The sequence below is a fragment of the Phyllostomus discolor genome, chromosome 2, assembly GCF_004126475.2.
Source record: "Phyllostomus discolor isolate MPI-MPIP mPhyDis1 chromosome 2, mPhyDis1.pri.v3, whole genome shotgun sequence".
Classification (NCBI taxonomy): Eukaryota; Metazoa; Chordata; class Mammalia; order Chiroptera; family Phyllostomidae; genus Phyllostomus; species Phyllostomus discolor.
The window spans coordinates 181,418,591-181,436,132 of NC_040904.2; the positions used below are offsets into that span (position 1 = coordinate 181,418,591).

At 37.3% G+C, this 17,542-nt stretch overlaps 1 protein-coding gene across 1 annotated transcript in view; it reads right to left on the reverse strand.

The window, feature by feature from the left end:
* Positions 1–17,542, reverse strand: part of LOC114513820 (inositol 1,4,5-triphosphate receptor associated 2) — a 33,429-nt gene that overhangs the window by 15,297 nt on the left and 590 nt on the right. Inside the window, exons 2-9 of the mRNA XM_028533198.2 lie at positions 16,614–16,727; positions 11,732–11,912; positions 9,320–9,399; positions 9,151–9,229; positions 7,895–8,053; positions 5,860–5,977; positions 3,697–3,747; positions 866–943 (exon numbers count right to left, since the gene is read on the reverse strand). Coding sequence (XP_028388999.1) covers positions 866–943; positions 3,697–3,747; positions 5,860–5,977; positions 7,895–8,053; positions 9,151–9,229; positions 9,320–9,399; positions 11,732–11,912; positions 16,614–16,727 — 860 coding nt within the window. The remainder of the gene's footprint in view (positions 1–865; positions 944–3,696; positions 3,748–5,859; positions 5,978–7,894; positions 8,054–9,150; positions 9,230–9,319; positions 9,400–11,731; positions 11,913–16,613; positions 16,728–17,542) is intronic.

Sequence of the window (17,542 nt, forward strand, 5' to 3'; positions counted from 1 at the left end):
AAAAACTTAATTTAAAAATGTTCAAGATTTCTTTTAGCAAGGTGAATAGTAAGGATGTATCAGTTCATTCAAACCAAAAGCAAGCCTGTTGGCACAGGATTCTAAATATGATATAACTGATAAATATGTATATTCATTGAATTGAAAACCTGAAAAAATAATCTGCATAGTCAGAAGTAGAGTCATCATAATTGTACATATTTGATATGACTTTATAGTTCTAAAGGTATTTTCACATAATCATCTAATTTGAGTTTACAACAAGTTCATGTACTAGGTAGAAAATATATCCATTTAGTACATGAGAAAATTGAGACTTAATGAGGTTAACTATTTACAAAAAAGGAAAAAGAAAAACAGACACACACAACAGCATTGTGATTGGCAGAGGGAAAGGGAGATGGGGAGGGGGAAGAAGGGCAACGGGGGGATAAATGGTGGTGGAAAGAGACTTAACTTTGCATGGTGAGCGCACGATGCAGTGTGCAGACGATGGGCTACAGAGTTGTACACTTGAAACCTGTATGGTTTTATTAACCAAAGGCACCCCAATACATTCAATTAAAAAGAAAAGAATAAAAAGTAAAATTGGTTTTGGTGATGCTTGCACAACTTTGTGAACATACCAAACAACACAGACTTGTCCATTTTAAGTGTGTGCGTCAAATGGCATGTACATTATTTATCTGTAAAGCTGATACATTATAAAATAGAAATTGCCCTTTATGTAATTCAGACATCTTGAAGAGTACAAATTTTAAAATTTGTAACAAAAGATTACTGGATCAATGAATCCCATATGCCTTCATAGAGTAGTATTAGCTTGATGGAAGAAAATATTTTATCAGTATTTGGAAGTGCTTACTTGGTGCTCTGTGTCAGTTTTAGACAACTCCTCAATATTCTGTTCCAGTGCATATATATCCATAATATTCTTGGTATTCTAATGCAAAAGAAGATAGTATTCTTAGATTTAGACCAAAAACTAAATAAAAAATAAAAGAACACAAAGTTTTTATTTAAGGAAGTAGTATTTTCATCATTGACATCATAATCCACTTTAATCTAAGGGACAAAACTTTAAATTTTGTCCCAAAATAACATGATCCTTTTAACATGACCATCTGAGAAGTACCTGTTATCTTCCATTCACTCCCTAGTCATAGCTCTCACACTTACCATCACCAGCAGCCATGGCCCTTTCATTATTTTAACTGCAGCATCTCACTCTTCAACCACCACTTATTGTCTTTCCAGATTATGTCTTTCACCAGCAACAAACCTTCAATCCCCACTGTAGCCTGCAATCCACTGATACAACCACCCTCTCATTAATCTTCCACTTTCTCATAAGCTCAGTTTCCTCTTTACTCAGCCTAAAATTTTCTGTAGTCAATCATTATAATCATTCTTTTTCGCATCCCCTCCATTTCCTTGCCTCTCGCCTGCTTCTTAGTATTTGCTTAATTCTAGTTTGCCATTCACTCTGAGCCCACACCCTTTCAGATAAACCTTGTTAAAGAAAAAAAAAATGAACCAACAGCTCACATGTTAAATTCATAAACTTTAACTTCAATGTTTACTGGTGACTATATCATATAATCCCAGTCCATTCATCAGGCTATTTGCCTAAACCAGGGATTTGCAGACTACACAAACTTCACCCCATGGCACAGGCCAGCTCTAGCTGACCCCTGGTTTTGTAAATAAAGTTTTATTAGAACACAGCTGTGCTAGTGTTTTTTTCTACTGTCTCTTTCTGCTTTCACACTACAAATGGTGCAAGTGAGTGGATGTGACAAATGCTTTTTAGCCAAGCAGCCCTAAAAATATTGACTATCAGATCCTTTACAGAAAGTCTGTGAATTCCTTGCTTATTTTATCCCTTCTCTCTCCTTGAACTTCCAATGCCTCTTCCAACATCCTCCCTCTCAGTCAATAACTTTGTTCTGTATGACACTGAGACATTAGGAACAATCAAAAGATAACTTCCTGAATATATAATAAATACCTCTGGGTATATTATAAAGCATTTGCTGATCTGCACACTTCTCTCCACCACTACTGTTAACTGCTTCACTCCAAGCCTCCATCAGCTTTTGCCTGGATTATTAAAAGGGCCTCCTAATTGGTCTCTCAGCTTCCATCCCACTCGGTGTAAACAGCTGGAGTCCATACAATGCCCATATAAGACTCTGTGGGCCTGGCTTCTGGCAGCTCTCTGCCAAACCTCTTGCTATTTGTTCCCTTTGCTCCAGCCACAATGGCCTTGCTGTCCTTCGAAAACAGCCCGAGGTCTTTGAGCTTGCCATTTCCCCTGCCTAGAATGCTTTTCCACAGATAAACCTCCTTTCTAATTTTTAACCAAATGATTAATTTCACAGTGCTACTTTTATCCTAACCACCCTAGTTTAAATTGCACTCTCCCACAATTCTGTTTTTGTTCTTTTTTCTTCATAGCACTAGTCACCATCCAACATGCTAGGTTCACATGGGCTCTTTTGCTTAAGTTTGTCTTTTCAGCATCTAGAATAGTGCCTAGCACGGAGAAGTTTCCCAATGAATACGTGTTAAATGGGTGAATGAATGAATGCAAGTAGCTACCTGAACCATTGGGCTGTTTGTTACTCTCCACAATGCATCCGATTTTTTGCCTCCTAGAGGAATCTTAGCTAGCAGTGACACTTGTATGTGCTATGTCACAATGAAGAGTTTTAAGTCTCCTTTCTTTCATCTTAATTCTAAACGGGTTTGGTACAATTCTTTGATGCTAGTCACTCATCTTAATATATGAGAAGAAAGACATCTTACATTGGGAGCTTAATTATAAAGCACTAGTTTTATGAAAACTGACCTAATAACTGTAATACATCTGAATCTAATGTAGGGTTGTTTCCCAATCTTTAATTATTCCTTTCCAACTCATGGTGAATTTTTTTTAATGTCCACTTGGCTCTTATTTTGGATAAATCTCCAGATTGTTCACCACAGCTTAATAAATACCTCTGATAAACTTATATGAAGCCCAAATAAAAGATGTATATAATACTTAACATTCAAAAGATACCTACACCGAATTTCCCTCCAAAATAGTAACTTACTAGTAGCTTTGTTACCTGTTCTTTCAATGATTTAATGCTGTTGCTTAACAACTATATATATTACATAAAATTATTTATTTTTAGAGATTTGATTAATATTTCCTAGCATATATGAGGTACATTATGGTTAAACAAATGGGTTCACATGCATTATCTTAATCTCTAAAATAACTGAGGGAATAGGTATTATTAACTCAAAAAAGATAAATGGCTTTCCCATGATGAGACTTTCAGTGTATTTAAGATCTGCATCTTAGACTTGAGATATTATGTAATAACAAAAATTATTAGATAATGTCTAGACTTTCCTTTTTGATTTGTATAGTTTTTAGATGACTTAATTTCACTTCATCTTAAATCTCAACTTTTAAAATCTCATTTCTTCCACAGATATACACAAAGGTAATAGCATACTTCTGTCTGGACACGAAAATCCGATCCCTTCTTCGTCATTTGTCATTTTTACAAAACAACCTGGCTTTTGGCCCCAAGGAATCTGAATGCTTCCATGATTTCTATTTAACCCAGGTCAGGACCCAGGACTGTGTGATTCTCATAGGTTCCTCTGTGCCCCTATTTAATGATGTCAACATACCTCCTCTTGGAGATTCCGAATCTTAAGAATCAGAGACCGGTTTTCTGTCTCCTGATGTTTTAAAAAGAAAGGTAATTGAAAATAGTTAGACGATTATGAAATAGTACATATTTATTTCCAAGACTATCAACATTCTTTCCTTTTTTTTGAACTTTAAATATGGCATTGACATATCACAAATGAATTTTGTCTGGAAATATTTTCGATATGGTTCAATATGTTTTTGGCTTCCAGTTTCTTGGGATCTGGGAGAAGTCACTGTTCTCCTTGAGTCAATCTAACTATAACAGTACAGAGGGAAAGATGAAGAAAAAGGAACAGCCTGGCTTCTTTCCCTGCTACACACTGCCATCAACCTATGACAGGTAATGTGAACTCACCTACTTAAAGACCACTTAAAAAAAGATTTTATTTATTTATTTTTTAGAGTGAAGGGAACGGAGCGAGTAAGAGAGGGAGAGAAACATCAATGTGTGGTTGCCTCTCAAGTGCCCCCTACAGGGGACCTGGCCCACAACCCAGGCATGTGCCCTGACTAAATATCAAATCAATGACCTTTTGGTTCACAGGCTGGCTCTCGATCCACTGAGCCACACCAGCCAGGGCATCACTTTGAAATCACAGATTCTAGCTTTCTACATGAAGTTGTTGATATTCTTAGGTTCCACATTACCAGAACATATGATTATAAAAAACTATTTATAATAAAGAGTTCCAAAATTCAGAACCATCAGAAGAAAAAATATTCCAGGACAAAATATGTGCCAAAATATTAACAATAAATCTTGTTGATATGGTAGGATAAGAATTTTGTGGAATTTTTTTGTCAATATGCATTTCTTCATTGCATAGAATAAATAGGCATTCCATTTATAATGTACAAGTGAAAATGGAAAACATGTCAGAGTAGGATGTCACTGGTATGAGAATAAAAGAACACAAATCCCACATAATTGGAATCAGAAGACTTGAGTTCAAGTTTAGCTTTATCATTTATTAGACAATTGACATTGAATAATCAAAACATCTTTGGACTTTACCTATAAGTCTACTAGTTTTTTAATGAAAACTTTACTTTTCTTTCTACCTCACAGAATTTTTATGATGACCAATGAAATGAAATATTCAAAATTCTTTTAAAATTTAAACCAGTATAAAATGCAAAGGATTGAGATTGTGTACCAAAGACTCTGCACTTTTAATGATAGCTAACATTAACCATCCCTAGGAGGAATGAGGACATTGACTACTTTACATGTATTAACTCATATGACCTTTCCAGTCCTAGGGTTTAAGGACACTGAGTCTTAAAGAAGTTATGTGGTTTGCCTAAAGTTACACCACCCTAGAAGTCAGGACTTGACGGCTGGCCATCTGACTTTCAAGCACGGGCTCCTGATCATTCCTCTACATTGCCTCCATGTAAAAGCTCCTCACTGGTTCTAAATTAAGTCTTTCCTGTAGTGCATTTATAGGGACTTGCAGAGTCACCTGACACTCAATGAGTGTAGCCACCACATTTTACTACTGAGGTAAGAGCTAGGTTAAGCTGTGCTGGTTGTGGGAGGTCACAAGTGACTGACACAAGCCTGCAGCACAAGTTTCTTGATGAATTACATACCTAAAAATAAATTAGTCTGAATGACTTTCAGCTGGCCTCTGCCATTGTTAGCAATGCTAGAATACTGCTGGATGATTATGTACTTCTCTGTTGGTTGAGTTAAAGCTCAGTCTAAATAGCAATTTGCTCTAAAAATTACAAGCCTGTGCTTCTTTAGTCTAAGAACTGATTGATGGAACTTCTCAGTAACCTGGAAGTATTGAGAAGACTGATTTTTTTAAAAGTGAGAAAAAGTTGAAAGTTTGACAGATAATTTTGTTTTTTTTTATAAAACTTAAGTGGTTTTGAGTATCAGGTATTTATGAATTCACCTGTGAATTTCAGGATGCATTCCAGAGATCTTCTAGATATTCACAAACCATTGTGATTATGGCCAAGCAATTTGTAAAGAATTTTAATCTTGGTCCAAAGGAAAACACAGGGTTTTTTTCCTGCCTTGATTTTTCTAAGGTATTACCATTACTCATTTATCAGCCTATTGACTTCTGGTTTTTGCCTCCACATAAATCCTCTTGAGGTTTCAAGGTACTTGGATGACTTACTAATTGTTTGTTCTGCGCTACAATTGCAGTCTTCTGCTCTTCTGAAGCATTCATACTAGTTCTCAGTTCCTCTAGCTCTTCTTTTAACAGATTTGTTCTCATAATAGCCTGGTGGGCACTGTGGAGGTGGGGGTGGGGAAGAAGGCAATGAGCAAAACCGCAAATGTAACTGCCAACCATACTAACAAAAGCCAAGGACTATTTTTGGGTGCACTTTGAACCCCCCTGAAAATATAAACCAGATGTCAACAATAGTAAAAATATACTCACTATCTTTCATAGTCCTTGGAAAAGGAAGGGATTTGAAGGGGGCAGAAATAGGATGTAAGGAAAAAAACATATTCCTGAAGATAAAGATTTGGAGAGTCCCTTTGAAATCCTCATTGGCTAAATCTTACAGTTCTTTCCTTCTACTAGTAAGGTGTAATATTAATGAATGCAATTCCATGAATATTTATTGAATAACACCAAAAGGGAACAGAATCTCTTTCTGAAAAATCAGAAGCAGCAGAAAAGAGAAGTACAAAAGGCTTAAGTTTGTAGACATTGGCATTCTGGCTGCTCATCTAGATTCTCTAGACTTTCTGCCCTTCTGTGAGTAACCCAATTGCCTTCTAATACATGTCTTCATTGCTTCAGTTAACCAGAGTCAACTTATGTTGCTTGCAACCAAATGTCCTAACTGGCACATTTATCCAAGACATAGTTTTTTTGTTTCTGTTTTTTGTTTGTTTGTTTTTATAAAAGAAATACTGAATCATTACATTGCAAATAAATAATAAATAAGCCAATTGTGGAATGGAAAGAGCTTGAGGCAAGCACAATTTGTTATTTTATACATTGGTTTGGAGGTTGGACTGGCTGGTCAAAAAATTACAAGGATAAGAGTCCGTGGTCAGAATGCTTTACCATCTTTTCAAGTTAATTAAAACATTTCTCCTTAGAACATTAGCACCTACATCTTAAACAATGACTCTTTGAGAACCTGTTGATTTCGTGGAAGTTCGAGCATCTTCCTGCGAACCACTTTACCAGAATTTGACACCGTGTTTCATACGTCTCTTAGGTCCCTTAGTCCTTTCCATCTTAAGCTAAGGTCAGGAACTTGTCATCCTTCTAGGGTGTAGGTCCCCTGAGGACACACTTCAAATACGATTCATCAATAAATCTCTCATAATACTTAGCATAGGACTTAGCATAGAGTAAGAGTTCTACCAAATCACAGAACTGCTTTGGATAGGTCCACACTAGGCCCCTAGGTAAAGTGGTCTTACACAGAGAACACTACCCCGAATTACACAAAGAACATCATTGCTAGAAAAGAACTGACAGACATTGCTCATGGAAATATAAAATGGTACAGCTGCTTTGGAGAATAGTTGAGCAGCTCCTCAAAATGCTGAGTATAGGTTACTACCCAGAAATTCCACTTCTAGGTATGAACCAAAAAGAACTGAAAACATGTCTACACAAAAACTGATACACAAATGTTCATAGCAGCAACACTCATAAGATTCAAAATAACCCCAAAGTCCATCCTCTGAAGAATGAATAAACAAAATGGCATCTCTCCATATGATTGTTTTTCAGCCATAGAAAGGAATGAAGTAGTGATACACGCTACAACATGAACGGGCCTTACAACATTGTGTGAAGTGAAAGAAGCCAGACACAAAGGGCATGCATTGTATGGTTCTGTTTATCTGAAATGACTAGAATAAGCAAATCTACAGAGACAGAGAATAGATTAGCAGTTGCAAGGTACAGAGGGGAGGGGGAAATATGGAGTGACTGCTAACTGGTATGGGATTACTTTTTGGAGGAATAAAATGTTCTGGAATTAGATCATGATGATGGTTGAGCAACCCTGTGAATATACCAGAAGGCACTGAATTGTACCTTTCAAGAGGGTAAACTTCATGCATGGAAATTGTATCTCAATAAAATATAGATAGTTTTTAAAGTAAAAGAAAAAAAACACACAAATAAACAATATCTCAAAGCTCCCAGAACACGGTACCCCACACTGGCTCACCTTTTTATCTGCAGGCGCAATTCAGTACAGTCCTTGGATAATTGGCCATTAGCTTCTTCCAAGGTTTCCACTGCCAACTTAAACTTACTGTTTTCCTTCTCTAATTTCTGCTTGTTGAAATGCAGTTCCGCTACATAGGTAATCAAATCAGACACCTCTCTGCAAATGAGATAAGGAATGACAATAAATAATCTTCAACATGTCTGATACCTTCCAGTCAAAATAAGGCATAAAGTTAAGCCTTTTCAAAAGGCTGAACTATTCCTGCGAGATTTTCTACTTTATTCTTGCCCATCTTCATAAATGTAGTTTATTTATACAATAAACATTTATTCAAGTATTTATTATAAGAACATCAGAGATTGCTCCAGAAATGCCAGGTATTCATCATCTGCCAGTTGTAAAGTCAACTTGCACTGCCTTTGTTTATTACTTTCCACTTCACTCCCAGCATTTGTCTCCATCCACACTGAGGAGTCCCTGTTTCTGCCTGGGTTATGGGAGATCCTGAAGTAAACTGACACATTAGTCTCTTAGTGAAGGGATCTTGGCAGGTTTTAAAGGGTCTTTAACTAGAAAACAGTTCTTAGAGTCTTGTATTGTAGCTCTTAATTTAGTATTCATGTTTTCTAATATTTTCTATAGGGTGTTAATGTTTGTGTGACCAACATTAGATCATAAACCCTGGGAAAGTCTGGGTTGCATGTCTCATGGAGTACCAGGCCCCCTCTTGCTCTTTACCATAGTATCCCAGTTCTTAGCACAGATTGGGCATGTGATTTTTAAATCACCTTTTTGCATGAGTAAATCTGAAGTGGCAAAGATAAACTGAAGGAGAGAGAATCATATTTCCCTAATATCTAAAACTCACACATTTAGCAAAAAAAAAAAAAGCTCCTTTCTTTAAAAGTGTCTATTAAAGAAGTGCTTTAAAAATAAACCCTAAAAGAGCTTAAGGTCAGTGTCATAACTCTGCTTCAAATGGAACTGGTTTTCCATGGAAAACACATGTCATGAAGGAGAAAGGTTCCATGAGTGGGAAAATGTTAATTTATGTAATACTAGTCTTACATAGTTTATGTTTCTAGTAGAAGTAGTTCTAAAGCAATTCAAATAGAATAGTTAAGAGTTCAAAATAAATTATGTTAGCTCTAGCACAAAAAAGGTGGAGTGACTTTATCATAAGTAAAATATATAAATCTATAAAATAATAAAATTTGGGCACTTGAGAAAGCATTATAACTAAGAATGCTTACAAGACTCCTTTAGACACGTCCCCGCCCATAGCCTCGAAGATCCGTGATGTAGACTCTGTTGTATCTGTGGTCATATTAGCTGAAACACATACGAGAGAGTTGTGTGAAAAGTCCACTTCTCCAAACCACAACAAAGTGGCAGAACAATCACAAGGAAACACATACGTACTTGCTCCCCCTGATGATATGTTGTCCTGTTCAAGAACAGAAGCATCAATGCTGCTGCCCGATCCACTAGTCACTCCTCCCCTGTGGTCCAAAAGCAAAACCGGTGAGCTAGGGCTCTTTGCCACACCAGAGCTCAGCTAAATTTTCAGATGTGCTATGTACTCTCCACTTCAGGTGTTTGTTTCTGGATTATAAAACCATCCATGCATTCAGCAACTATTTGGAGCCCAACACTCTGCTTAGATAGTGTAATAGAAAAGACACAGGAGGCATTAATTCTTTCCACCTTCCATAACCTCTTAACCTAACATGAAAGAGAATATGTGTGTGCATAAAGAGACTGATGATGTACAGCAGCTAGGATTAGGGGACAGGAGGTCTCAATGGATTAGGAAGTTGAAATTGTTTGGAGTGGTAAGTGGACACTTGTGGAGGTAGCAAGACCATAAGACTTAAAAAGACTGGGAAGGAAAAGACAAACACCTAATACTTTGAGATACACTGAGGGTATAATCATTTTCTCTCTCACATGGAAAACCATGTTGAACCTACACTAATATTACTGTGAGCATTTCACTCTTGAAATTTGAGGAAGACTCTGTTAAGTACACAAACTCTAGCTCTAACCCCCCCAAATAAACACACTAAAATTCAATTATTTTTTTAACAAACCCTACATTATAATTTAAGTTTTGTTACTTACTGTAATCTTTCTAAATGTGAAATCCTCTCACTGTCTCTCTGGAGCAGTCATAAAATTCTCTAAATTTGTTCTTACATCTCATTGTGTCTCCATGTGAAATGCCTGTCAGAAAGTGACTAAGTAGAATGATCCATACACCATTCCTACTATTCCTTACCCTGCACCCATCACCATTTCTCAGTTTTTCTTATATTTTATATTTCTATCTCCCATATTTATTTTTTCCCATACATTTTTATAAAAACTAGAGATTTGCCCTCACACCATTTAAATGGATTATTGATATTTTTATTATGTAATCAAATTTAAATATTTTAGAAAATGACAAAACTCATAAGAAAAAAATTAGTACCATCATGCAAAAGATAATAATGTTGGGATTTATTATTTCCAACTTTTTTTATGTAATTTTTTTTACAAATATGGGATTACACTACATATGTTAATGGCCTATTATTTGAAATACATATGAATATTTCTCTTGTCAAATATTTAGCTAACTATAATTTTGAGTGACTATTTAAGAGTCTATTGTATGGAAGTATTATAATTTATTTGTCTAACCCTCTATTTTAAAATAGAGGTTGCTTATATTTATCACTATCATAAACAGCATTCTACACAAATATTAGTGTACATAATTGGTTATTTTCCTTAAAGTTACATTATTAGCTTGAACACATTGCACATTTTTAAGGTTTAGTACACATTCCTAAATTGCTCATGAAAAAAAGCTTGTAGCAACCTGCACTACTGCCAATAGTGCCCGAGAGGCGGCTCAATTCCGCACCTGCCCTGACAACATGGGATGGAGCGGTTCTTTTAAAACTTTGCTAAACTAAAGGGCAAAATGGAATGTTGTCTTTATTTGTATTTCTTTGATTACTAGTAAGATTAGATGTTTTTATATATTAATCTTGCCTTCACCATTAACTCATGATGTCAAACAACATTTCGGTCATTTTAAGTCATCTATGCATCCTAACCCTAGGCGAAATTCTAGCAAGTTTTGCCATGCTCTGAGCTTGAAGTTTTCTTTAAGCAAATTTCTAGTAGCTGTCAGTTGATAGCTGGAGATCAGTGGCTGAGTAAAAGCCACAGGAATTTGGCCTCCTGTGAAAGAAGGTGGCTTTTCTGCAGTCTCTACCAGGGGCACCTGGCATCATGGTGCCATTCTCCTTCATAATTGCTTTCTATCTCCTATATTTTTCCTTTTCCCTTTTGTTCCCCTGTATTCGAGGCTTCTATATTACACTCACTGCCTAAACATCCCCATTGACCTCAAAAGGGTGTTCACTCCGAGTGTAGGTGCACTTGGGCATCTGGTGGTCAGTGTCGATAATTTGCTTGGCTCGTGTGCCAGCTCAGTTCTTTGTGAGCATATGTGCTGCCCCTGCTCACAATAAATGAATGTTATCCAAATTAGCATAATATTAACATAACACATTCTCAAAGTGTGCCCATCACCATCATCATCACCTGAAAATGTGTTAGAAATGCAGATTATCAGGCTGCACCCCAGACTTACTGAATCATGGCAGGGATGGGGGTGGGGGGCCCACCATCAGGCATAATATTGTTCAGGTGATTGCAATGAATGCTAAAGTGTGAGAAGCACAGAGTACAATATTTCCATCAAGAAAAAAACAGTGATTAGTGTTAATTGTAATCAATTGTTAAAATAGCCTGCAAATGCTTCCTGCTGATTACCATTTGTTTCGGCAGCAAGCCGTCCAGTCCTCCATGATGGTGCAGAACGTCTCCAGATCCACAGGCAGGTCTCTGTGTCCGGGACCAAGCATGTTCCCTAGCTCCTCAAAGCCACCGTCTTCAGAATCTTGATTAGTTATTTGTCTCAGGTAGTCTATTATTTTGGCAATTCTTACTGAGCCTTAGGAATAAAAAAGGCAAATTAGTTTTGAAAGATGGGTTAGGATTACTTTTTATAAGATAGGTCCTTAACTCTCTTAGGTTCCCTGGGTCCTGGAAACACACTACCTAACCCTCACAGTCCCGCTGAGTTGGCATGGTAGAGTGGTAAGAGCGCTGGCCTTGGGTTGGAATCTAATGGAGCTGGTGTCAAATCTTGGCTCTGGAATGTACCAGCTGAGTGGATTTGGGAAAATTACTTAGTTGCTTTGAGCCTCAGTTTCCTTATCTGTGAAATGGGAATGATACCTATCACACAGAGTTGTGAAGTTTAAATGTGGATGATGTGTGTTATCAATAATCAGTTGTGGCAGGTGACAAAATGTCACTTTTGTTTTGTCTCTCATTCTTTCCTTAAAAAGCATTCAATAAAGTTTTTCCTCTGCTCTGGCTAAATTTCAGTCTTTTATTTATTTATTTATTTATTTATTTATTTATTTTTAGAGAGGGAAGGGAGAGAGATAGAGAGAGAGAGAGAGAGAAACATCAATGTGTGGTTGCTGGGGGTTATGGCCTGCAACCCAGGCATGTACCCTGGCTGGGAATCGAACCTGGGACACTTTGGTTCCCAGCCCGCACTCCATCCACTGAGCTACGCCAGCCAGGGCTAAATTTCAGTCTTAAGTAAATACTCTGATTTGTTAGGGGGGAAAGGAGTCAGGGTAGTGAGGTCATTCTTAGATACGGTCAGCCCTACTATCACATTCAGAAATTAAAATCATCCAGACTGAGCTACTGACACACCAATCTTCTTTAAGACATTTCTTTTACTTCTGACTAAGGTCTGCCTTGGTCCATCTGCCTTGGGGAGGGCTGTGGCGGAGGGGGAAGAAACAAGTAGACGGCTGGCCAGGTGGAGGCAAGAGTAAAGATTCTTCTTCCCTTAAGTAGTAAATATAGAACATGACATAAATATATATTTTTAAAAGTCTAGCCCTAGCTGGTGTGGCTCAACGGACTGAGTGCCTGCCTGTAACCAAGAGTTTCCCAGTTCTATTCCCCATTGGGGCACATGCCTAGGTTGCAGGCCAGGTCCCCATCTGGGGGCATGTGAGAAGCAGCTGATCAATGTTTCTGTCACTCTTTTTAAAAATAAGTTAATAGAATCTTTTTAAGAAGTCTAATAATTAGGAGAAGAATATAGTTGTAAAGAAAACTTAACTTTAAGGCGATTACTAATTTAATGGCAAATGTCACTTGGCAGTGATAGAAAATATTAGGAAGGGAAAATATTAATTCAATTACTTAAAAAGATGATTTTTGTTCCTTAGGATCAATTGATTAATTTGCTAGAGTGGCTCACATGACTCAGAGAAACATTTTACTTGCTGGATCACCAGTGATTGGCTAGAACAGCCAGGTGGGGGATGCACACAGGGTTAGGGATGTGGAAAAGGCACAGGCCTTCCACACTCTCCCTGGCTCACCACTCTATCCAACTCTCCCAGTGCCTGTTCACCAACTGGAAGCTTTCTGGAACCTCCCCTTTTGAGGCTTCACTACACAGGCATGATTGATTAGATCCTTGGCCACAGGTCAGCAGGGTAAGACTGAAAGTTCCAACCCTCTAATCTTGGAGTTGATGCCTCTGGCAAGCAGCCCACATTCTTAGGTGGGGTCTAAAAGTCACTTCATTAACATAATAAAAGATAGCATTATTGCTCTCTTACCTTAGGAAGTTCCAGTGTTTGAGAGAGCTCTGTGCCAGAAATGAGATAAAGAACACCTATTTCTTATTATAAATCACAATATCGCAGATGCTAAAACTAGTGAGTGAAGTTTGTTGAGGAATAGAATATTTACATGGATTCAATGTATTTTCCCATAAATTACTTATTTTTTTAAAGATTTTATTTATTTATTTTTAGAGAGGGAAGGGAGGGGGGAAGAGAGAGAGAGAGAAACATCAATGTGCAGTTGCTGGGGGTCATGGCCTGCAACCCAGGCATGTACCCTGACTGGGAATCGAACCTGCGACACTTTGGTTCGCAGCCTGTGTTCAATCCACTGAGCTATGCCAGCCAGGTCCATAAATTACTTATTAATTACAAAGGAAAAATAGTAATTTCACAATAGGAAAACAGCAGTCACTGTTAACATCAGTAGTTAACTAGTTATTAATGAAGAAAAGGGAAGCAAAGGGAATTAGACATTGAGTTTAATAAACTGGGGAGCATACGCTTGTTTGTTTCATCAGGAGACTACAGCTTCACACCCCAGGGGATCACAGCATTGCTGCACCAAGGGGATTAACACTCCTTCCTTCCCCCTCCAGTACCAGATTGTGGATTGTTCCAGGGCAAAGGGAAGAAGCTTGGACAAAAAGAGCCAGTCAGTCTAACTCGGGGGTGTAAACCTATCAAAACCCCACAAAATATTGGGAAGCAGGCTTTGTTCTTTTGAAAGAGCACATGGTCATGTCCCAAACCTAAACTAATATAATCCCAGGGGAACAAAGAAATGCTTTTACTTTCACTTGGTATCTCTATCTCTCTTTCTCCCCCTCAGCCCCCCTCTGTCCTAGCAATACACCTGCTCATTTGTTTGTGCATCCTCTCTCCCAGGAACACCCAACCATTTGGGTCTAGCAGCTACCAGGGCCTATAGCAGACTGTGTGGTTCCCAAAAGGACTAAGCTTTAACATGAAGCAGAAATTCTGGACACTGGTTTTTGTTTTGGCCTTGCTGAAGAAATGGTTGGACTTTTTCCATGGCAGGACCAACAGAGATGGGACACAGAGGCACCCTACATTGGAAACCCACTCAAATAAACTGTGCCACACCACAATTTCCTGGGCATGGTTTCTTGGAATGCTTTCCTTGTGATCACATGGAAGAGCCTAATTTCCACAGAAAATACCAGCACACTAATCAAGTAAATTTAAAAATCCTGATCTGTGGTACTGAGAAGAACACATCACCAGGTAGTGCCTGTGAAACTGTATAACCTGAATAATCAAGAGGAAATAACAGACATTCTACAAAATAACTGGCCTCTACTCTTCAAACATTTTAAGGTTATGGAAGACAAGGAATCTGAGCAAGTGTTTCAGGTGTAAGGAGACTAAAGAGGAGTGACAACAAAATACAAGAAGTGATTCTGAGTTGAATGCTGGACCAGGAAACAAAAAGGCTATAGAGTACATTATGTGGATAACTGGCAAAGTTTGAATGTAGAATTTTGATCACTGTTCTGTGGTCATGTAAGCAAATGCCTTTGTTTATAGGAAATACACGTTGATGTACTAAGGGGTGAAAAAGCCACCACCTACTCTCATCAGAAACACAGTCAAGCTTTTACCCTGCCTCTCCTTTGGGAAACAAGACCCAGGACTGCCAGATAGTTGGTGAAGCAGGGCAGAGCTTCTCTTATAAATTAGTACAGCTCACAAATTAGGAAGAAATGTCACTATTAGAATGTCACCATTTGCAACACACAGTGAAAGAAGAGATTTAAGCTTCCACCATCAACAGTTCTGCCTTCTGATAAAACTACATAAGATGTCTATGTAGAATTCTTGCCTAAAAAATAATAAAAAACAAAGTTTTACCAAATATAGGGGACAGAGAAATAGGTTGTGTTCCTACAGTCACACCATCACCAAAATTCAGACTGGGGGAAACACTGAGATAAAAAACTAGTTTTGTTAACATATAACTTAAAATACAATAAAAATGAGAGATGGAAAAGTAGGATAGATATAAAACAGATAACTAATTACTATGAACAAATGTTTCTTGCTTATTGATTTGAACAGGTAAACTGTTTAATAAAAAATAAATTTCTCATGCAAATGAGGACTTTTGAATATTGACAAGATATTTGATATTAAGAAATTATGTTATATTTTTAGTCATAATAACATGGTAGTTGTGTGTAAAGTCAATCTTTTAGAAATATGTATTTAAATATTTATAGATGAAATGTTGTAATGTCTTGGATTGGCCTCAAAATAATCCACAGTGGAGAGAAAAATGTTTTGGTGGGATTAAAAATGAGACATAATTGGTTATGACATATATTTAAGGATTCAGCATACTATTCACTGTACTTCTGTATATGTTTAATTTGTTCTAAAATTATATATAACATATTATATATATTCCAAATAAAACAAAACCATATTGACAGAGGATGTTGTTGAAGAGTATGAAACAAAACACTAACAACAGGATTACTGATGGTTTTCTCCTTTCCTTTTGCTTATCTGTATACTATTAATTTTATTACAGTGAGCATGAATCATTTACATGCTAAAAATTACTTGCAGAAATTTTAAGAACATATCTCTAAAAAAAGCAGAAGTGAAAATCTAAAATGAAAAATTTGAGCTACATGCATTTTGAAGTATCTATTTCTTCTGTAGCAACAGTGATGACATGTCAGTAGTTCCAATCCATGATTCCAGCTCATGAGTCAGTTGATAAGCCTCAATGAAGCCATTCAAGATGCCGGTAAAACGTGCACCATAGGTACAAGGAGAGGATAAAGAAATAACCCACGCCTAGATAGCCACCCTCACTCCCACATTAGGCTGCACCCCCACGTGTGCTGACACGGGTCCGCAGAGCGCTGCACAGAGTCATTGCCCTTCCTCTCCCAGTAGAAAGGGCAATGACTTGATGAATGCTACAAACAAGGAACAGGCAGTTTTCAGCCCACCTCTGCCCTTTGTGTCACAGGCATGAAAAATGCTGGTGAAGAACTCTCCTTCCCAGGTCCTGTTCCTGCTGTAGGTTGCACCATCCGTGCCATCATCAGGTCCTGGTTTCCATCCTATTAGAAGAACAAGTTTGCACCTTCAGAAACGCTTTTCTCTGCTGCAATGATGAACTATTTTTTTTGTTTAATTTTAACAAAGAAACCATTTAAATAAACATCAGCATACAATACTGGTTACTTAAATAGACCAAGCAAAAAAGTTGTCTCGAAAGGTCTACTAATCATTTTTTCTTTTAGATTTTCATAAAAGTAGGAAAAAAGCAGCAAGGAAGGAGAGAGAAGTGAGCTTTTTTTGTGCTGTAATATGAAATGTGCTCTGTGAGAAAGCAAGTAGCATAGCAAACAGAAAAACAGAGGGAAAGCAGAAACTTAGCTGTCAAGAATATGGGTCATTTTACGGTGTTCTGTCTCTCAGTGAATGTCATACATGGGACTCTGTAAGCAACCCTATAAAGAGAGTTCCCAAAATTTCAATTGAAATTGGCCTGCAAAACTTATATTCTCTCCTTGACTGACTTACTGGCTGTACTTACAATGTGCACTTTCTTCTTACATCTTTTACTCTCTCACACACACAAGTAAAATTGCTAAAATGATAGCTTTTAGCAAAGCATCTGGGAACTATATGAAGTTTAACTCCCCTCTACCTATGTGTTCCCATCATGGCGTTCTAATTTACCCTGGAGAAAGTTTGTTTTCAGGTCCGTAGAAATGCCAGTAATCATGATTACCATCCAGAATTTCTATCAGGTTTTTAATTGAAATCATATAAAATACTTATATTTTACATATATAATTTTCTTTAAAGGCTGAAAAAAACTTAAAAAGGGAAAAAATGGATGCTTCCATCCAAACTTTAACATGGCTTT